We start from the raw sequence: 22837 nt of genomic DNA, 5'->3' as shown, positions 1-22837 counted from the left end.
CTCTCTCTCTCTCTCTCTCTCTCTCTCATGAAATTTTTTCGAAGAATAAGGCACAGCAATGCAAGAACAGTCAAGAGACAAAGTAAATTATTGCAGAAACGATTCTCTCTCTCTCTCTCTCTCTCTCTCTCTCTCTCTCTCTCTCTCTCATGAAATTTTTCGAAGAATTAGGCACAGCAATCTTAAGAACAGTCAAAGAGACCGAAAGTAAATTACTGCAGAATCTGGTTCTCTCTCTCTCTCTCTCTCTCTCTCTCTCTCTCTCTCTCTCTCTCTCTCTCTCTCTCTCAAATGAAAGTACTCGAGAGTGAATGGGTCATAATTGTCACGGCTGTGCTGGGTGGCAGGTGGGGCCTGGCTCAACATATGGTGTGTGTGTGTGTGTATGAGAAACCCTTTCCTTCCCATTACGTAAAAATGAAGAAAAAAAGAAGAAAAAACAAAAAGATAAACGGAGGATTACGCCACCAACAATATTTGTCACTGTCTGATAATCTCACAGTCTTATTCCGGAAGCAGAGTTATAGAAATGAAATCTGTAGGAATTTGTGAAAGTGCAAGGGAAATCATAGGATCAATTATTCCCCCTGCCGGAGAGAGAGAGAGAGAGAGAGAGAGAGAGCGTTTTAGTGTGAATGATACAAATGCATATATATATATATATATATATATATATATATATATATATATATATATATATATATACATATATATATATAATGTGTATGTATGTATGCATGTATATATATATATATATATATATATATATATATATATATATATATATATATATATATATATAAAATGTTGTTTGCTGAGAGAGAGAGAGAGAGAGAGAGAGAATAATCATAATTTACCTCGCAATCTTCAAATTAATGAAAAGACTTTTCAATAAGACTTTCAAATTATTCAGAAGGAATGAGGTGAGGCACCAGCTTCCCTTATAGCAGATGGGTCTGTCCCGCTCTTTGGCTCTTCTGTTCCAATTCATCTCCTTTTTCGCCTCCCTTATTTCGAAACGAATATTCACCCTTCTCTCGCTCTCAGCGAGGCGACTGGTTTTGTTCTACCCTGTTTAGGCTAAGATCCTTCGCAACTTTCTCTTTCTGTAATGACTGGCCCACCTCCTTTGGCCTCTGTGACTTCTCGAAGTCAATTAATCCTTTATTTGTTTTAGCGCGGGTCAGACACACCTGTATTCTACGGACGTAAAAATCTTAATTCTATGGACGAAAAAAACCTTTATTACATGGACGAAAAAACCTTTATTCTGTGGACGGAAAAACCTTTATTCTGTGGACGAAAAAATGCCTTTATTCCATGGACGAAAAATACCTTTATTTCATGGACGAAAAATACCTTTATTCCATGGACGAAACATACCTTTATTCCATGGACGAAAAAAAACTTTATTCCATGGACGAAAATACCTTTATTACATGGACGAAAAATACCTTTATTCTGTGGACGAAAAAACCTTTATTCTGTGGACGAAAAAACCTTTATTCTATGTACGAAAAAAAACCCTTATTCTGTGGACGAAGAAACCTTTATTCTCTGGACGAAGGCACTTGTATTCTATGGATGAAAACACCTGTATTCTTTTTTTAAAAAACTGTATTTTATGGACAAAAACACCTGTTTTCTATGGATGAAGAACACCTGTATTTATGGAAAAAAATACCTGTCTTATGAAAAAAATCTATATTTTGTGGAAAGAATGTATTCTATAGAAAAAAATGTATTCTAAGGACAAAAAAATACTTGTATTCTATGGCAAAAAAACTGTATCCCATGGACGAAAAAACACCTGTATTATATTGACAAAATAACATCTGCGTTCTTTGGATAGAAAAAACTGTATTCAGTGGACGAAAAAACGCCTGTTTTCTTTGGAAAAACACCTGTATTTTATTGGCAAGAAACACATGTGTTCAATGGATGAAAAAACGCCTGTATTTTACGGACGAAAAACACCTGTATTCCATGGACGAAAAAACACCTGTATTCTTTCCTTTTCTTTCTCTACTCATGGAGGACAAGTGTTTATACTTGGTATACTAGTAAGCATCGTTGCTATTAAGGCGATGACGTCATTTGTTATATGCGTCACCCCTCGCGCACGCGCACTTAACGCCTACATTTATCACGGGAGAATTGACAAAGGGTCCTACATCGAGGCGACTTAGACTATTAAACATTTGGTTGGCTCTCTCTCTCTCTCTCTCTCTCTCTCTCTCTCTCTCTCTCTCTCTCTCTCTCTCATATATATATGCATGTATGTATGTATGTATATATATTATATTCGAGAGAGAAATAGGAAGGGGGGTGGGGGAATTAGCCTATAGTGAAATATCGAAACACGGTCAGCCCACTTTTCCCCTGCATTGCACCCATTGCAGGCTTTCCCTTCCGTTTACTAATCACTCCCATAACTGTCTGTTACTATATAGTCGCTCTGCTGACATTGCATGGCGTTGGAACCTAAACCACCAACAAAGTTGAATCAGCGCGTTTCCTCTTAGAATCTGCGTCTCTTGGTTTTGTTTCTTTCTTTGTCGCGTGCTAACGCGGCCAGGGTATTTATATCACTTGCTTTGCGTCTCTCTCTCTCTCTCTCTCTCTCTCTCTCTCTCTCTCTCTCTCTCTCTCTCTCTCTCTCTCTCTCTCTCTCTCTTTCTCACGGATGTGTGTGGGAATTTTTGCGTCTTTTCCGAGGTTTTGTGTGTTTCCTTGCATCGTCTTGTCTGTCTGACTGTCTGTCATTCATCCGTCCAGCTCTCTCTCTCTCTCTCTCTCTCTCTCTCTCTCTCTCTCTCTCTCTCTCTCTCTCTCTCTCTATATATATATATATATATATATATATATATATATATATATATATATATAGCTTAATGATAAATAATATTACAGAAACTTTCAGAGGTATAAAACTCATCTTGGCATATTATTTATCATTAAGCTAAGATTTCAAGAGCTGCCCACTATTTGAGACCTTATATATATATATATATATATATATATATATATATATATATATATATATATAATATATATATATATATGTGTGTGTGTGTGTGTGGTATATTAGCATTTAGAGGTACATTTATGCGTTTACTCTTATGTATTGTGTTATGTTTATTATTGTAGGAGTCCCAAAGCTATACTAACATATAAAATACGGAAAACATGAAAATGTACATGTGACTTGCTTAACTTCTAACCTAGAAACTTTGAATATCAATGCATGCAATTTTTTGGACGTATTTATCAACTGAAATTATTACACAAGTTTTTTTTTCAGTATATTGTCTCACGTTGTCCTCTTTCCGTGGAAGACTGCTTGCTCATTATGACGCTTTTAGCTCCAAGTTTTAGGTTTCAAGTTCAAAATATAACAACCCAGCACGCAGGCTCTCTCTCTCTCTCTCTCTCTCTCTCTCTCTCTATATATATATATATATATATATGTATATATATATATATATATATATATATATATATATATATATATATATATATACAGTATATATGTATGTATACAGTAAGAAAATCGATACCTAAAAGAGAGAGTAAGTCAGAACAATGCCATTGATAATCAAAGTAAATTAAACAGCTAAATACACAGTAACAATCACACTGCGTGGGACTAAGAAGGGAAGTTAAGTGTCCTTATTGGAAATTCCGCACACACGGCCCACGTTCTCTGTTTTCACTGTCACAGCTTAAAACTTGGCTGATGCGCCACTTTTCAGAACGTACGAACTCGTTTTCGGAATATCTCGTTGCGTTCGTTTACGTCCTTTGCCCAACTCCCATTTCTAAGAAAATCTCTCTAATGGAAATTTCCTCTGCACATATTACACGCATGAGTTGATATAATACGTATTTTGTTCTTTACAAGGATTATGTTGTAATCTTACGATTAATAGCCAGGGGAATGAGACATAAATACTCACAGGAAGCACATGTTCTGTTTAATATGCACATCATCACCAACTTATTAGATTTGCCACTTAATTACGTCTGTTTATTTACTATGACTTGCGTAATTGCCATTCACAAAACACCCTTCAACGTGAAATCTAATGTTTTTATATTAAAGTTTTAAATACTTTGATTAATTACGGGATATTTTGGCTTATAAACTATGCATTGTTTTAAGTAATTGTATTATTTTCCGTCGTAAGACGGCTAAATAACTTTAGTATGCCTTTGTTGTTCCATTTTATTGTAACTCCCGGAATGTATTGTCAACAATAACTGAAAATCAGCTGTAGCCAATCAGCGACGAGGATTGCCTGAGCCACGAGTTCTCATTGGTTGTCGGAGCAGCCATGGGCGTGTAAACGCAATTTCATTCGTCTGCCCGAGGAATAAGTCTTATAAAACGACTTGTAAACGGTTCTGTAGGCGTGATCGTTTCAAAAATTCGTCTGTGGTCGCTTAACGGCGTTGTATTTATCGAAGAGAAGGAGATATAACGCCAAAACCGTCCGTCAAACGAATGATGTGTCATCGTTCGTGTGGATGCGGTGCGCCTCCGCAGTAGTCGAATCATCTGTTCCCTCAGAGAAAGTGACTTATTATCTCATTGTTTTCGTGCTGGAAAGTGTGTGTTAAGTTTCCCCCCTGCGTAATACTCGCTCCCTTGGCAGTGACACGCTCTCGTAAGTGCTGTAAGTCTGAAGGATACCTGGAGGAGTAGTGAGTGGCCTGTCCGCCGATTTATGGCTGTAAGTAGAGGGAATGTGCGAATATGTCACCTTCTTGGTGGTCTTTGGTGGGGGACCTGTTGTGTGGATTTTCTGTGTCCGTGCTGCAACTTTTACTATCACTCTTCTGTACTTTCTCTCTCTCTCGCTTTCGCTCTCTTTCGCTCTGTCGGAGGCCTGTCCAGTTTTCCCATTTGTCTAGGGTGGTTTGTGTGGAATGCCTTTTGAAATCCCCCGTTTCGTCTGCCCCAAGTTACCTAACCAAAGCCTTTTAAAAGCGAAGTTCGTCGTTACAGAAGTATCCCCAAAAGGGCCTTTTTAAAAGGTCGAGGTAACTAACGCAACCTTTTTTGACTTGGTTCTAATTTAGAAACACTCGTTATGCGCAAAAAGGCCCAGCCTTGTTCGTTCCTTCCCCTACTGGTAAGTCTGTGGCCTTGGACCAAAGTTCGTTGTTATAGATGTTGCCCCTGAAAAGGCCTTTAAAAGGCCGAAGGCAACTAATACGACCTTTTTTTTTACTTGGTTCTAATTTAGAACGAGTCGATACGTGCTTAAAGGCTTGGCCTTGTTCATTCCTTCACCTACTGGTAAGTCTGTGTGGCCTTGGATGCAAGGTTGTGTTTCTACGCGCTTGCTAGACCTGACAAAGGCCAATGAAGGCCTTTTATCCGTTCAGGAAAAGCCCTTGGTGAGTTAGCAAGTCATTCTACTGTGACGTGGGCAAGGCTAATCCTTTTTAATGGGAAGTAGCCTTTTTTTTGTTTTTACTAGCCTGTAGGCTTAGGCCCGTACGGGATAGCCTGCGTGATTTCTAGCCAGATTTAGACTGTAGTGTAGCCTAACCCATATTCTGGCCTATTTCTTTATCGTGCACTTGATGCATTTGTAACCGTTAGCTTTTATTTTGGTGCAAATTTTTTTTTTTTTTTTTTAATTCCCCATATAGGCCTAGGCCTGTATAAAAATTATTGCTTTTGGTTAGGTTAAGGTTGCGCCAGGAAGAATGTTAAGAAATCCATGTGCCAAATCACAAGGTACAGTTGGGATGATGTGTGATTCATGTGTATAGGCTAATCTGTAACAATCGCCAAACAAATTATCAGGCTAAGCATGCAGGTGTTAGAAGGGCACTTAACCTAAACAGCATAACCCACCATAACAATAACAAACAGCTTAAACAATTTTTGGTAAAACTCAAGGCTACTATCGCACCCCAGTGGTTTGGTAACTATCGTTTTATGTGCAAAATGGCTGCCATGTTTAGTACCAGCCCCATGGGGATGAATGTAAAAATATAAACAAAATACTGTAAATATCATAAACTCAAGCAAAAGGCATGAACATAAACAAAGACACAATCAAAAGGCGCTAAATATTGCAGTTGCCAACTGGCAGGAACCAGGCTGTGGTAGTGGTCTCCAATTTAACCAAATTATTTTATTTAAATGTCTTTTAACACCTGTGAAGATTTTATCATTTCATGGTAAAAATGTAAATGAAATCACACAAGCTTTTATTTCCAACTGTATTTAGCCGATATTTCAGAACTGTTTAAGAATTTATTTCCTTGTTACCGAATACTATTGACACCCAGTCCAAAACCAAAGTCGTAATTTCTCTAAAGAGTGAAAACTTGGTGCGGTCCAAAAATGTTAGTAGGCTACCAAATCTGGTAACTTTAGGCTGTCTGGGAAACGTATGAAATTTTTGTTAGATATTTACATTGCTTTTGCATCATAGAAAAGGACACCATGGGTATTACCAAACCTTCAGGAGTGAATGCCAAAACATAGCAAAATGTGGTAAATTTCTCAGATTATCTTAATTTCTTAAACAATTTCAGTAAATTCCTCAAATTATTTTGGTAAATTTTGCAGTATTTCAGTAAGTTTCTCAAATTATTTCTGCAAATATCTCAAGTTATCTCACCTGTACTGCATTATATACTGGACCTCCATTTCCCATTGTTTAGTAAAGTTTTGTTGATAAACGATATCTCCGTGAGGAGCTCTTCTGTAGAATTACTGAGAAAATAAAGGCATTACATACGTTATCTGTACTGGAAGCTACCCAGAAACCTACAGAACAACAACAATTGTGAGTTCTCATACTTTTATTGGTAAATATGTATTTTCATTTTTTTGCATTAGGGAAAAATATGAAAATTTTGAACATTTGACTTGTTGATAATTACATGTTGGAGGGAAATTAATGTATAATTCACTTGAAATTTTCCACAAAAAACAGGAGAAATATCAGCAACATTAACTCGAGTGGTTAGTATTGGAGTCCCGTTAGAATTTTGAGTAAGCACTTTCCCTCTCTGCTGGTGAGATGTGTTGACTTAGTGTTTTCTAAGCATGGCTGGAACCCAGTCTTCCTGATCCTTCCACGACTCGAGGACCGCCTCAAAGTTTTTTATAGGTCATATTTCAGCTGAGTTCCATATAATGATTCAGCACAGTCTCCTCACTCAGAGTGCGCACATCTCCAGATGGTGAGCATGTGATCAGGGCTCATATTCAACACTTCCTTGTGGGGGGTTAGTGCCATCAGTGCACCTCACGCAGTGCACTGTAGGCAGTACTTGAGGTTCTTTGCTGCATCCCTTCGGCCTCTAGCTGCAACCCTTTTCATTCCTTTTACACCAGCTCCAATTCATATGCTCTCCCATCTTACTTTCACCCTCTCCTAACAATTGTTTCGTAGTGAAACTCTGAGGTTTTCCTCCTGTTACACCTGTAAAACCTTTTTGCTTTCAATTTCCCTTTCAGCTGGGACCTCATAGTTCTCAGCTCTTGGTATTTGTCCTAAATTTTATGTGAAATTCCATCCCTTACTCAGCACTTCACTGCTGTATATAGTTCTGGTTCATCAGGAACTCCCAACATTTGCGTTTGTGATAGCATGTGCGAGCACACTCCTGTGACATCTGCCTGTTTGGCTTTGGCTGATCATAGCTAGTTTTGCAAGAGTGTTGACAATGGTTTGGATAGTGCTTGTTTTATTCACTAGCCAACCTTGACTCTCAGTTCGATTAGTAGTGCCATCACGTCTGGTTGTTTTGTGTCTACATGGTCTTCAGAGCAGTCACCAGGCCTGACTGGTGTGTCAGCCTCTTTTGGGAAAGGATCCAATTCGTGCTTGGGAGTGTCTTTTAGAACTCCTCAGGCCGAATTGGAATAGCACTTATGAGAAATCATTGAGTGTTATGAGCACAGTGATCTCAAGAAAGAATTTACAGTGGCTTTGCCTATCAGCTACGGTCGCTGATCTCACCAGTGAAGCGCATGCTGTCATGTTCTCAGATTGCTCATTGTTCGGAAGACTTCAAATAATCACTTTACTACAAGATGAAATTTCAACAACTGAATCCAGCTTGTGTTAGGAATACTCCCACCAAAAAGGATTTTGTTCTTATACCAAGGAAAACTACAAATTTCTTTGAAAATTTGGCATGTTGTATTATATATTATGATGGTGATTTATAGTTTTCCTATGTCAAACTCAAGAATATGGCATCCAAGTTTGTTAATGTCATGACTAAACATTTGATACGTAAGGGGAAAAGGCATTTCAACGACGGCCTAAAACCTTAGCCATGTTAGCCAAGTTAACAATCTAGCCATGTAGGAATCATCAACTAATGTCGCAGTTTTCGAAGACAAGTATTTGCTGTCGTTAGCGTGTTGGCGAATGCATTTTTTTTTTTTTTTATTATGTATGAAGAATGATATATCTGACTATCCCTTGGACAGGTTTTCTAAATTTTGAATTGGTGGGATAGGCCTATATCCCATCCAGAGCCTACCAGAATGAAACGCACTATTAAGTTTTGCAAACATAAATGGCTAAATCCCATCCTAGGCCTACCAAAACTAGAGAACATATTACTAGGTCCAACAAACTTTTAAATTACTTGGCTAAATTGTATTTCAAGTCAATCAAAATAAAACATGAAATTATATTCTTCACACAAGGCATAGTACAAACAAAATATGAGTTTATGACATGTTTGAAATTGAGAGTGAATACACTCCTCACTTCTTGATATTCTTAGGTCCCAAAGACTAGGTTGTTTGTTTAAGGGAAATTTTAGTACTCAAAAGTTCGGGTAACCCAAGACTAGGTTTTATATATACTTAGATAACTGGTCTCAATTTAACTACAGTACAGTATCACATTTTTAATAGCAGTACAGTACTTACCTTTCAGTCAAGTACTGTAAATCTTTTTTGTTATCCTTTCAAGGATTTCTTATTTAATTACTTACATTACTTTCTTGTGTTTACAAGCATTTTGTTGTGCCATACGTTTTATTGTGTATTCACTGACCATTTCCTGTAAACGTTAATCACTGACCATTTCCTGTAAACGTATAATTGCGTAACGAATCATGTTCAGCTATAAGAGGCAACCAAAAAATGCAGTATGCCTTAGAGACTTAGCAATCCATTTTAAGAGGCACCTTTAAAAAATAAAGAAAATAAAGTATATATGTGTTAGTAATCCATTGTTGGAGACACTTTAAAAAAATTAAGAAAATAGAGTACATGTGTTGAACATAATCCAAGAAATGGGTATTCGAGAGAAAGCTGAAAAATTACTGCATCACAAACTCACATAGTAGATACCTTAAAAAAAATGATATGCAGTATAGTATGTATTGATCACTATCCAAGCTGTTTGTATTCAAGAGAAAGCTGAAAAATGATTGCATTACAAACTCACATGTTGTAAAGAAAGGGTATGGGCTACATAAGTCTTTTCTTCAGATTTTGATTCATACCGTATTATTTGGTCATGTGTGGTGCTGGTAGTAATAGCAGAGAGGCTGGAACATGCTAAGTTCTGAGACATGGTGAAAAGAGTCTTAATGCCCCTGTTTTGCATATTTAACAGGAGTTCAGTAGCTGTCTCTTTGCTTTTACATAGTTACCGTATACCGACTTGAGTGTCATGCATTTGGTTCGTTGTTTCGTTTTTAATTCTAGTTTATAGTTAGAAGCTTTTTTCAAAGCAGTGTTTTTCATGGGATGTAGTTAGCTCCTTTTACGTTTTTGCGTGTGTTTGTATTTACACTTTCGTGGAAGTCATGTGCTTATTCTTAAGATTTATGATAATGTTCCATGCCAGGCCAGGTACTGGGACGCCTTCACATTTAGTCGAGTAGTTGTTTTGTTACCGGAAAGTAAATTAAAATTCATAGACGACTTTAACTCTTAATGATTGCTGCTGATGGAGGATAACTTTGGGATCTCAGATGCGTTGTTAATGCAGTTTCATCATTTTGATCACTCAAAAAGCCATTGCACTTGTATAAAACAACCGCAATGATTCGTATGACGTTGGTCCCAGGATAAAGTCTGATGTGGTCCGGTGGAACCGTACTAGTATGAAGGACAGTTACTGTAGTAATGAAGCTGACAGCACCCAGGGTGTTCTTTGATGTGCATCTTGTTCTTGACATAATATAAATGATATGAAGTATATACCCCAAATTTTGTGTTTGTGTTTGTTGTAGTTTTACAGGTGCTTGTGTGACGGTGTGATATTTTGGTCTGTATTGTCAGGATTTAGGCATTTGACCAATACTTTTGGAAATGGCATATGGCTGTCATGGCCTACAGTAAACTGCCTTTATCAAGTAGAAAATATAGCAGGCCAGTGTGTTTAGCATACGTAGACTGTAGATACTGTACAGTATGTACAGTACTTACCTAATACAGTATAGTTTTTTGCACATTTGTATGTTAGTAGTGCACTGGTATATTTTTCATGTAAAGTTCAGTACTGTCAAAAAGGTTTACAGTTTTCATAAAAATTGTGAGTTAATGCTTTATGCTGCAAAGCTTTGAAGAATCAGTTTCATGCTGATCCAAAATAATATTCAGATTACAGCATTCGATTGTGATTTCCAGGTTAATTTTCATATTCTCTTCAAGGAAAGGTTTCTGATGGAATTTTTGTGTGTTGCACAGTGCTGTATTTTGTAACATGCTATCACACCTTTATCTAAATGAAAGATAACATGTTAGACACATGAGGTGATACATGTACTTGGGAGGAACTCTGTTTTCAGTTGGAATTTAGCTGCCTAATGGAAGAAGACTATGCTGTAATGGTGTTTCTTTAAATAGATTATTGTTGGAAGCATGCTCTAATATGCTAGTACAGTATTGTAAAAAGTGATTTTGTTCCTCTAGATTTTTCTTGTTTCCCTCAATTTATTTTTCATGTTAACTACTGAAAGTATGCTAATCATCTGTATGTAGTAGTGTAAATTATTATTTTTTTTTTTTTTTTCCAGTTTGATCATGACATGATGGATCCAAAGGTATGCGAGTTGGTTGATCAGTGGCATGAAATTCACAGGGAAGGACGATTTTCGTCGCTCAACATTCGTGAATACTGGCGGGTAAAAGTTCCTGAAATCTATTCACCTCAGGTATGTGGAAAAGTCGTGGAAACATTACTTTTTGTGAGTGAAAGTCATGGTAATTTTCATAACTTTGTCATGTGTTTTTAGTGTACATTATGTATGTGGAAAGACTGAGAGTTTGGAATTCTGTCGATGAAATAAACAGTAAAACCAATGGCAAAACTACTCCCAAGGAAGAGTAGCCCATGTATAAATTTCTGCTCTTTTTATTTTTATTTTTTTTTTTTTAGAAATCTCAACACCCTGCCAAAGTACATTTGTGGAAGAGTTTGAGGATTCTTGATGTGGTAACTGAATAAAAAGCCTGATGACTTTGCAAATGCCAAGTGCATTTTGTAATCATGAGGAGTCACAAAAATGTTTGGTTGCACACTCTATGACTAATTCTGTAGCATGCACTATGAACTCTCTGTTATCTATGATCTTTCATCCTTATCCCTGCCTGGTAACTGAAAATTAATGGGTTCTGTGGAACCTAACTTAGAGCTAGGACATGAAATACATCGTTTACAAGATGATGATGGTAATGATTGAGATAGGGATATTAAATTAATTTTTCATGATTTTGTTTGATACTTTTAAAAGTATTTCATTTCATGCTTGTATAAGCATGATCCTCAAACTCCATAAAATACAGTTATTTGTAATTGATACATTGCGCATCATTGTAGAACATTTCAAGGAAAAATGATATTTTTACAAATGATAGGAGAAGAGGTTAGACAAAATCTTACAAAGATAAGATAGAGGAATTAAGAAATTGAATACATTTTTGTTTTTTTTTTATTTAAACGAGAAAAATCCCCTTATATGTTTAATAAAATGGAATTTGAAAAAAAGAATAAGCATGTCTGAAATTTTAAATTGAGATACATTTTGCTAAGTAAATACTGTCAGTCAAAAGATCAAGGTTGGGTAATTTAGTGTCCTAGGGTGGCTGACAATTATAATTTGCATTTTGTTAGGGTGTAACTTCCTCTATAATTTGCACCTTGCACTAAAATCACCATTAAAAGATTCAACAATCACAGGTGTATACTTCGATTCAGTGCAGGTTAGCTTCGTCAGCATAAACAGCCAGTGTATTTTCAAGGCCAGACAACATTATATATATAATACGAAAAGTAACGGCTTTGAACTCTGCTGTAGGGAACATTAGAAATTATATTCCTTTAGGTGCTATGGTGCCATCGACAACTCATTTCAGTAACAATACCATGAAGGGGTTTTCACCAAATTGCAAGTTATGGAACAGCACGGGTGTTCATACATTTTGCCCATGTCATTTCTGTTGGTTGTGAAAATAAGGGAATTATCAATACATTGTCAGGGTCTTTCCAACATTTTGCCAATGTCATTTCAATTGGTTATGAAAACAAGGAAATTGTCAGTACATTGGCAAGGTTTTTCCAAGTTTATTACAGGGTGTTGTTATATACAGTAAACCCTAATTAGTGAATATTTCTCAGTGAAAAATACTGCAAATGGGCAAATTATCCGTGAATAATGGGTAGATAGGTTCCACAGAGAAATCTGGGAATAGTGAGACTGCAATTGATAAGAGAATGCAGAACAGAGGATTGCAAATTGCATCTGGGTTGTATATTTGCTGTCACCCTACTATTATTACTCAATAGTTTTTGTTCTGGATATGAAGAAAGTGCTCTTCTTTTTATTGTCCAAGAATACACAGTATTGCAATAGTTTATTATACATTATATTCTTAATTTAATTAGTTCGATATCCATCTGGTCTGTCTTTATTTGTAGACAGTATATGTCTACTTGTTTGCTTAGTTACTGTTGATTTATTGAGGTATAGTGCTTCGGGAAGTCATTTTCTTCAGTATTGTTAAAAAATTATCCAAGTATCCCTTGAATGGATGGTGTGCAAGGTTTCTTGATGTAGTTACACTGCATATAATGTACAGTGCTCCGTTTGAAATGTTGAATTACAATAGACCAATCTTCCCGTTTATTATGAATTGTTACAAAATATACTTTATTGTGTATAGGCTAAATAATGGCTCTAGAAAGATTGAGTTAAATGCCATGTGTAATTTACTTGTGAACACAGTTGTAACACTGTTCTTATTGAAAGTAAGACACTTAATGTTTCAATGCTTTTACTTTCTTAAGAAATGAAACAGCCATTCATTTTCATAATGTTTTACAAGTTTTTAGTAGTGTTGTTGACTCACAGTTTATATATATGGCAGTAATTTTACATATTTTTTTATATTTGCAGCAAAATTGCAACTGTCTGCGCATCAGCTACGATGAAGAATTGGCACAGAAACTCCTATTTGATGCCTTGGAAAGATTTATGTGTGGGGGAGATCCTTCCCAAGTGTACCAGGTAAGGTTCTGTGGAATGAGTGTTATAGTAAAGTAATTTGCCCAGACTTCTGTCATATTGCTCTATGTAAATGAGTTAAAGCAGTTAGAGCAGTGGGTTTGTGTATAGACAAGAAATTAGAACTTAAAAAGGGAATTAATGAAAAGTAAAAAGCAAGAGTTACGCCTCTGTGTTTGAAGGACTGTGTTTCATATATTACAGCTTCATAAAGCTGTCGTTGAATAGATTGAAATAGTTGATGGATATGACAAAGTTTGTGTCATGTTGATTCTACTGGAAATATTCATAGCTCCAGTCATTTGAAGTTAAGTGCTTGTGTGGCATATCACAGCAATTGCAGGTCTTACATTACACCAAATTTAAAGTCTTTTAGTAAAATTTCTGAGTATGTTAAATATCAAGCTGTTCATTTTCGAAGTTTTTGTTGTTTTTTCCCCCTAAGAAAAATATTGTAAAGCTTTTAAATCTCTGCTTTGTTGCCAGTTGTATGAGGCTACATTAGGCTTCCTCAAAGTGGCATTTAGCAGTCATTAATGGTTAGATAATGCATTAAATCTCTTCTCTGTTGCCAGTTTTACAAAGTTAAGTCAGATTCCTTACAAAGGGAAGGAAATATGAAGGCCCTTCACATATGTTATTGAAACAGTGCAGTGTGCTGATAAACCAACAAATTAAGTAGACCAAATAGTAGTTAGATATCAAAAGAAGACCAAGAAGTTGGCTAAGCTTAAATGCATATTTTGTATGTTATAGAAATTAGTAAATGTGTATGGTGTTCACAGCATTGATATTTAAAAGGTACTACTGTAGTGCCATGTAGATATTCCTTTCCTCTTATTAAATCTAAGTTGGGTAATCATGTTTTCTTTTTTACAGACTCTTAGGCAGCTAGATAACCCTCCTTCACTATGTGGTAGAGTGTTCAAGAATGGCGATCCAACGTACGGTTGCAGAGACTGTGGAATGGATCCCACGTGCGTTCTTTGTGCTGACTGCTTTAAAAATTCTGCGCATTGCAAACACAGGTTGGTAAAGAATTCCTTTTTGTCTTTAGCCTTTTGTTTAACATGCATTCTATCTTCCTTTCTTCCATTTTGAAGTCCAACTTCTCTTACTATTACTTTTGTAGTGCAACTGTAGGGTTTTCTTCCAATTTCAGTGTTGAATATGTGTTCTTCACATCATTTTCTGAATCTCTTAATCTTGATGTCTAGCCACTCCAACTTTTTTTGTGCTGCCATAAGTGCTGAATGAAAATGCCCCAGTTTTCAGCTTTATTGCCTAAATTTCATGATTCATATATCCATTTTTGTATACTATTCAACAAGCCCACTGAATTTTAGAATAGAACATTTTGCTTTGGTGATATTTTTTAGACATTGTATTCTTGAAATCTTATTTGAATTCCAGATACAAGATCAGCACGTCATCTGGTGGTGGCTACTGCGACTGTGGAGATCGGGAAGCATGGAAAACAGATGTCTTTTGTCACATACACATCAAGGGTCAGATGGTGCAACAAAATGAAAACCCACTAGAAAAGATACCCTCCTGACCTGGTGAGTATTTACCCTATTTTTGTTATGGAAAAGGAAAATGAGGCTGTAGGGAATTTTTAGAAAATGTTTAAAACGCAGCAGAGCTCATATACTGGTACTTCATGTTGTAGTCTGAGAAGGAAATGCTGTGCTGTTGTTTGTTTTTAACTCTGTTAGTAAACTGTGGTTTTGTGTTCCTTGTTTATCCCAATTTTTCTCAACATTAATACATTAAAAATTAATATCAAGAAATAGTTATCAGCTGCACAAGTTTTCTTGTCATGCAGAGTGTATAAAGAAACATGAATATATAATATCAATAAAAGTAATAATGTTTAATATATTGGAATAGGGCAAGACTGTTTTTATGCCTGTATAATTATAATTCAGTTGTACTTTCTGTGATGATACATGTTATTTTATCATGTCAAGAATATTTACTATGTACTGTTTTCTTGTATTGTATCATGTCAAGAATATTTGCTATGTACTGTTTTCTCATGCAATTTGGAATGCTCACATCTATTAAGGACTACATTGTTGTTTAGTGACTAGGGTCATGTTATAATCAGTTCTGAGTAAATCCTGAGTGAATCCTTTTGCAAGGCCAGAACTGTCCAGCTTCTTAAAAAAGTGCAGTTGTATCCAGTTGCTGTTTAATGTTAAATGCTTGCCAGAATATATTAAACAAAGCTTCTTATTTTGGATTTGCAGACAGAGAGAATTCAGCTAGTTTTTGATACAATCCTACAATATGCAAAAGAGCTGCTGACCATAGAAGAAGCGTTCAGCATTCCGAAGGACCTAGAGTTACGCGAGTCTGATCGAGAGCCGACCAACATGTCTAGTTTGTATGACTACAAAGATACTTTTGTTACCATGCTCTACAATGATGAAACACATACTTATGACCAGGTGAGTGAAAAGTGTGCCTCGTTCATTTATGATTTTTGGCGGGTTTTGTAATTCGTTGCAGGGTTTGTGAGTAATGGGAGTTCAAGTGAGTTTATAACTGTGAAAATTCAGAGATCTGGGTTTTAGGGAAATCTAGATCTTTTATTTTTTATCCAGAACAAAATATAGTGGAAAAAAAGGAGGTTACAATGAAAAAACTAAAAGTAAAAAATATATTTTGACTTAAAAAATCAGTGTTATTATATTGTTGGAAAATTATTTCATTGCATAGCAGGTCATAGGCTAGGTAATTATTAAACTGCAAAAATAGAATGTAAAATAATTAGGGTAAAGTATCAAAACTGGCGCTATAGAGAATGGCAATGTATCGAGAATTAATCACAATTGGTTCTGAGGGTTAAAGGTTTTGTGATTTTGTAATAGCTCTTGAGGTCCGTAATGTTCAAAATTCTTGTGTTCATTGTAGCTTCTTAGAGGGGAGTTGCTAATATTTTTCAGTTCTCAGTTCTCCTATTAATATTTCGGGAGATAATGATTTTGTCTTAGTCACCAACTGCTACAAATGTAAAAGGTGGTCTATTTAGCTATTAGCGCTGAAGCAAGATAAAAATGTGTAAGAGTAGCTTAGGTTTTATTCATCAGAATTAATTTTCAGTTGTGATACCAGACACTTAAAATGTAAAGTGATAATAAGAAGACCTTGGCATCATCACTTTCTTGTGTGTCTCTTATAGTAAAGATTGTTTGTTTAGTAAAAACTTTACATTTTACAGGTAATCACTACTTTAGAACGTGCAATCGAGTGTACGCAAAAGGAAGCTGTAGCATATGCAACTAGTATTGATCGAGAAGGGAGGTGTATTGTGAGATGTTCAGATTTCCACAATTGTTCCACATCTAAAACCTTAATGGAAAAACACACCTCAAGAGGAGGTGGCAGGCCTTTAAAAGTCCAGGTAAGCTCCCTTTAAGTACAAACGGTATATCTAAGGTGTTTCGTCTTTCTATTGAAAGTATTTTAGGGTGTTAGTTTGTCACATGAGAAATAGGTCTTTTATGTTGAAAGTTAACTGTCAGTCTTGTATATCATACTATAAATGAATGTTTAATTAAAATAGCTTATCTTCTGTACCATAACTCTTCAGATTTTCCCACAAATCTCGTGAAAATTCTTTTTAGGCAAAAAATCTGTTGCAGGTAATGATTGGATGTTGATAGCACAATAGTGTGTTTTTAAAAGTATTTTGGGGATGCTATTAAACTATATTTATTAATGTGTAATTTTGATATTAAAAACTTTATTCCAATTTCATGGTATAGACTAAAATTGTAATGAGAAAAATTAAGGTTAGCTTAGATAGAATCCCTTGTACATGGTTTGTTATTTATAGTGTGCCTTTATAGTACTTGTAAACGACACTGTTGTCAGTGGAGTTTAACATGATCACTGTCACTTCTAGACCATCAATGGGTTGTCTTGTAAGGTGTGGCTCTTTAATGTGGGTACTTGGACTTCAACTTCTTGTAGGAAGAAACCAAAGTGAACATATGGAAGGTAAAGGTTGAGAGCAGTGCAGCTCCAGCCAAAGGAGTGCTGTGAAGTACCTTTGTTATTGTCTACAATGGTCTGTGAAAGGCACACCATGCAATAGCACCATACCCCAACTGTACAAGATATACATGGTATCGAAGATTCTTTGAAGCATCCTTTTGGACCCCAGCTGCTTTGCCCTTAACATTTTGCTTTTCAGTTATCCCTTGAACCTCTTCCTCTTCAGCTGTCCAGCTACATTAATGTACCTTTTGTCAATTTTCATCTCTGATTCAAGAATGAATCCATCCTGTCATCTCTAAAAGAATCAAGAAATGTGACTCGTCAGTTTGTTACACTATTTTGCAGTTGTTATAGTTATAAAATAGAGTTACACCTTACATTATTGATCAAAGGGTTAGATGATACGTTTTGCATAGAGTTATTACATAAACCCATCAATCCTGTTGAGCCCTCAATCTCAGAACATCACGGTCTGCAACTGAGGGGTCAGTATAGTTAGTGGATTTTTGATGAACAACACCATGCAGCGATTGGCAGTGGTAACAGTTTTGTACAGGTTCATTACTGCACTTTTTCTGCTTGGCAGGTGATGCACTCGTATGTCATTGCGCATCAGGTGTTTGCTTCGAGGTTGCTAACTTGGCTACACAACATTTTGGAGTCTGCACAAGCCTTTAGACTTATTTTTAGTGATATAGTGAACAAGGTAAGTTGTAGTAATACTGAAAGTGTACAGAGTTGATTTTGCACTGGCTGTCAGTGCCTCAGTAGTTGTGTTTCTTATGTTGATGATTTGTAAATTAAAGTAAAGAGAAAAATGTATAATGTATGATAATTTTTCTTTTTCTTTTTAAAAATTTGGAGTTTGTTTTTATTTGGGATTTGTTTGAAATGTCATTTCAAATGCAATTTTTTTTTATTTTGAGCCTCACATTGTAAGTTAAATATATATTGTGTAGTACTCATGAATTCTTGTTTTTTACAATATTCTAATTTGATATCTTAAATCCTGTAAGTTATATATTGTGTAGTACTCACGAATTCTTGTCATTTACAATATTCTAATTTAACATCTTAAATCCGGTAAGTTATATATTGTATAGTACTCACAAATTCTTGTCATTTACAATATTCTAATTTGATATCTTAAATCCAGGATAATGGTAGCATTGTGGAGAACATTATTTGGACGGACACAAAGATGTGGAAAACCGCCCGTGTTCAGTGGCATAGACTTTTCATATCGGGAATGCTTATGGACCAGGAAAGCAAGAAAATGTTTGCAAGGGTAAGAAGAAACAGATAATTCATTAGTTTAAGACTTCTGAGTCGCATTGGAAGACTCGCACACAACTTTTTTAGAGTTGTTCTGCTTAAATGACAGGTCAGAATTAGAGTATGGTCATCTGAAGAAGGTTGACAGGTGAGAGGGAAGAAACCAGAGGAAATTGATGAAAATAAATGGCAGAAAGTATGCAGTTGGGGTCAAACAGAAACCACAAATAACCTGCAGTACCATCTACAGCGTGCCACTTAAGGTCTTATATAATCATCGTACAGAATACAAAGCTATTTCAAATTTTGATAGACGGTGTTAGTAAACTGAATAAAAATGATTTTGACTTCAGCCTGCATCTTCTTAAATTGTATTACTACGATGATCTGGTCTCAGTGATACAAAATCACACATTTTGATAATGATCATTATATATATGATTTTACTGTGATTCTTGAATTACTGCTACGCTGTTTGTTCGCCCTGTGAAACTCCTGATTGTGGATTGTTGTTGATGTTAATGGATGTTTTTCCAGATATTTACCAAACACTACAGCAAGATGATGAAAGATTTCATCCTCGATGATCACGACCATGCCGTTTCTGTTGCCTCCCTGGGCGTCCAGCTTTTTACTATGCCAACCATTGCTCACATGCTCGTCGCAGAGGAGGACGTCTTAGTGCGTCTTCTCAACACCTTCTTGTCAGAGTGTGAGAAGAAGTTAAAAGACAGTAAGTATTTCTTGATTGTAGTAGATAGGAAAGTAACTTTTATAATGCCATTATGTCTAGATATAAATATATAGTTTATGGTGGCATGCTTCAGTTTTTACAGAAAAACTGTCTGCATTATGATTGGCAGTAGTAAGGTCTGTGGTTCTTGACCAGCCTACCATCACCAATTTACGGAGCTGTGAATAGGTACTAGTCGAATCTGAGAATAAAAAAAAAGGGTCATGGGCCTAGTAACCTCATCCATGAACAACTCCTAAGAACCAGTAGTTAAAACTTTTCTGGCACCATCCCTCGAAGGGGAGTAAGAAGTGTATGGTGGAAAAAAGGAACAGTAATAAACCATTCTTAGTCCAGTTGATATTGGGGGGATCATTGCTAGGTTTACTGAAAATTAATGGCTTAGGCTGCAAAATTAATAAATACATTAAGGGTTTAGTGTGGCAGTTTTATTCTTAATATAAACCCATTTCCTCCTGTAGTAGAACTCCCTTCCCACTTCCATGGATTATATGCAAAGTACTACATGTCTGCATGCACTTATACTATCTATCTAAAGTTATGCCAGCATCCCTGGCGATCATATTCAACACACAGTAGAACACAATATGCAAAAGCTCGCATAGTGCAGTTTGTGATGACGTCTCCAAATCTTAATTTAGTGTAGGATTTTCTGTAGTATCACCCAATAAAACAAGGTAGTTCTCTGTGTCCATTATCACATCAGTTTTTACAGAAAAACTGTGTGCATTATGATTGGCACTTACGGTACCACAGAAAGTTAGTAATTTTTAGTGACCAGAAGTGCTTTTGGAAGCCCTTCAAAATGGTTTAAAAATTCTATATCCAAAAATCAAGTTTTCATTCCATAAATGTGGAAATTTTTTTTCTGAAAATACTTTTTCATTATGGGTCAATACTTCTTTCATTATGGGTCAAGGGCAGTTCACCAGGAGCAGTGACATTGAATATAAAGAATAACAGATTTCCCTTAAAACTACCATTCATTTATAAAAAAAAAAAAAAGCCCATTGTTGGCACTGCGAAGGCTCTGAGAGAAAATGCAACTTCAATTGTAAGATGTGGATAAATTCGGAAGTCTTTTAACTTGAAGTACACAGTCAAGAAGATAGGTAAATCATTCATGATGTAACTATACAAGGTAATGTGTAGGAGATGCAACATTTTGATCCATAAAATTTAAAAAATTTACAATAACTCAGGGTAATCCTTAAGGGTGAAAGCTGAGGTTTTTTAAATAAACACACCAATTATTTCAGATAAGTTGGCGCTTGAACATCGCAGCTCAAACACTTCGTCTTTCCGTCGTATCCAGTACATCCTCTATGATCTCAAATACCTACTAGGAGTGAAGCCAGAAGTATGGACGGATGACTTAAGACGTGGTTTTCTCCATGGCTATAATTTGATTTTGCGCCTCTTGAGTATGATGCAGGTGTGTATTTTGTTGGCACGTTGAATAAATAGGCTAGGAATTAATGAAGCTTTTAAGTGTTGCTGAACTAGGTGGTTGTAAAGTTTTGTACGTTTCTGTTACACTCCCTGTAAGTGGTATAATGCCTACCCTAGATCTTATTACCCTTATATACCTGTTCTGAGGGAATTTGACTAATTTTACTGAGAGTTACTTCTTTTTTATGGTGTAACTAGTATGGTGGTTAATCTTATGCTCGTTTTGGAGCTAATGTCAAAGGAAATAGAAAATAAAATAGGAAGTTAAAAGAAAGGCCAGGTCTCCAAGGCATTGAACATTTGAATCAATGTGCTGTAATATTTTCAGGGCATGGATCCAATGGTGAGACAAGTTGGAACACACATGGAGTATGAACCAGAGTGGGAGTCAGCATTTAATCTCCATATCAAGCTTGCTGCAGTCATCCCGCTAGTGATAGAGTGGGCTGCCTCTGACAGAATTGTCCTTATAAAAGCTTATAGGTATGTATAGTGTTTGTTATGCCACTGGTTTACCTAGAACTGATTGTTGTTGGGTTACAAGTGCACAGTAACCAAATTTCTGTTGCATTTAACTTCTAAGAAGTATTTTAATCAAAGGTTAGTAAGATTGATTTCTCAAGTGTTTAAGTTTTTTTTTTTTATCAACATATGTAGCAATGGTAATTCAAGTTATCTAAATGTCATCAGCAGCAGTTGTAAAATAGTCCCAAAAGCTTTACAGTAGTTCCCCCTTCAAAGAAAAGAGCAGTCATTCATAGTGGGTCTGGTGGTTTCTGATAACCAGTAGATTCGTTTTTCTGTTTCTCCCGGAGTGAAAATTAATATTTTTCATAGTGCTTCTATTGGGTTAAATTATTTTGAGATTCCCCTTTTCGCATACGATTTCTGGGAAACAATTTCAGAAAAAGAAAGATGCACAGCTCACTTGGCCCCACTCTTACAATTCAAGAGTCAGATGCAGGAAGAATAACAATGAATGTGCTGGCTGATTACTTTCTTTTGTCCTGTGGGTTGTGAGTGAGAGTGGTGCTAACTTGAAAATAACCTTTTAAGCCATGACAAGAATTGCTGAGGTTGTAGTTGTAAGGCAGACACACAAACAAGTGAAGTAGCTTGCTACCGAGGAACCTAGCATCCATTAAGAGGTGTTTGGAGTGGTGGCCATCCTGACAAAAGATGATTTTCTTTTTGATTTGTTGACTAATGCAAATGATTGGTTGTTGAGAAACATTATTAATTTTAATAAAATCAAAATTTTTGTCACTTAATTGTAAATGATAGTCATAATTTAGACTACTGATGTCTTGTTTCAGACTACTGCTTAGGGAATTAGGAGATACGTGTACAGAAGATATGAAGAGGCGGTACGTGCGAGAACTTCTTGACTACTCTGTTTCGTGCATTCATTATGATGTGTCATCTGCTCCAGTTTCTATTCATCTTCCACTCTCAAGAATTGCAGCTGGGCTTACGTTACATTTAGACAAGTATGGGCTGAATTATAATTCCCCAGAGTTTCACGTCAAAGGAAAACCATCTCCTGAGGAGCTAATGGAACCTGTTCTTAGGACGCAGGTTATGATTGCGCAGGTGAGAGGTTCATTCTGTTTCCCGTCAGTCTTCAGTCCTTGCACAGTTAATTATATGCCATATGTGGGGCCTTTTTTTCAGTTAAATCTTAAAGACAGTAGGAAATATTATAGTTGGCATTTGAAACTTTTTTCACAGATCAAGTATGCAAACTGAACAACACAGATGTATATGTCATGCAAATACAAAAAAATTCTTACTAAAATACCCACCACCACAGAAAAATGTAAATAGCTT

The 22837-nt window shown here is 36.0% G+C and overlaps 1 protein-coding gene across 1 annotated transcript in view; it reads left to right on the top strand.

Moving 5' to 3' along the window:
- Positions 1-4595: 4595 nt before the first annotated feature.
- The window catches only part of Ubr1 (Ubr1 ubiquitin ligase), a 63206-nt gene continuing 44964 nt past the window's right edge, over positions 4596-22837 (top strand). Inside the window, 14 exon segments of the mRNA XM_067132573.1 lie at positions 4596-4736; positions 11029-11166; positions 13408-13518; positions 14395-14543; positions 14929-15064; positions 15066-15077; positions 15771-15971; positions 16745-16927; positions 18113-18232; positions 18683-18814; positions 19339-19534; positions 20815-20990; positions 21336-21490; positions 22324-22600. Of these exon segments, the coding sequence (XP_066988674.1) occupies positions 4731-4736; positions 11029-11166; positions 13408-13518; positions 14395-14543; positions 14929-15064; positions 15066-15077; positions 15771-15971; positions 16745-16927; positions 18113-18232; positions 18683-18814; positions 19339-19534; positions 20815-20990; positions 21336-21490; positions 22324-22600 (1992 nt within the window). The 5' untranslated portion in view covers positions 4596-4730.

The sequence above is a fragment of the Macrobrachium rosenbergii genome, chromosome 31, assembly GCF_040412425.1.
Source record: "Macrobrachium rosenbergii isolate ZJJX-2024 chromosome 31, ASM4041242v1, whole genome shotgun sequence".
Lineage (NCBI taxonomy): Eukaryota > Metazoa > Arthropoda > Malacostraca > Decapoda > Palaemonidae > Macrobrachium > Macrobrachium rosenbergii.
The sequence above is the reverse complement of the archived record's forward strand: the minus strand, read 5'-3'. Positions and strand labels throughout refer to the sequence as shown.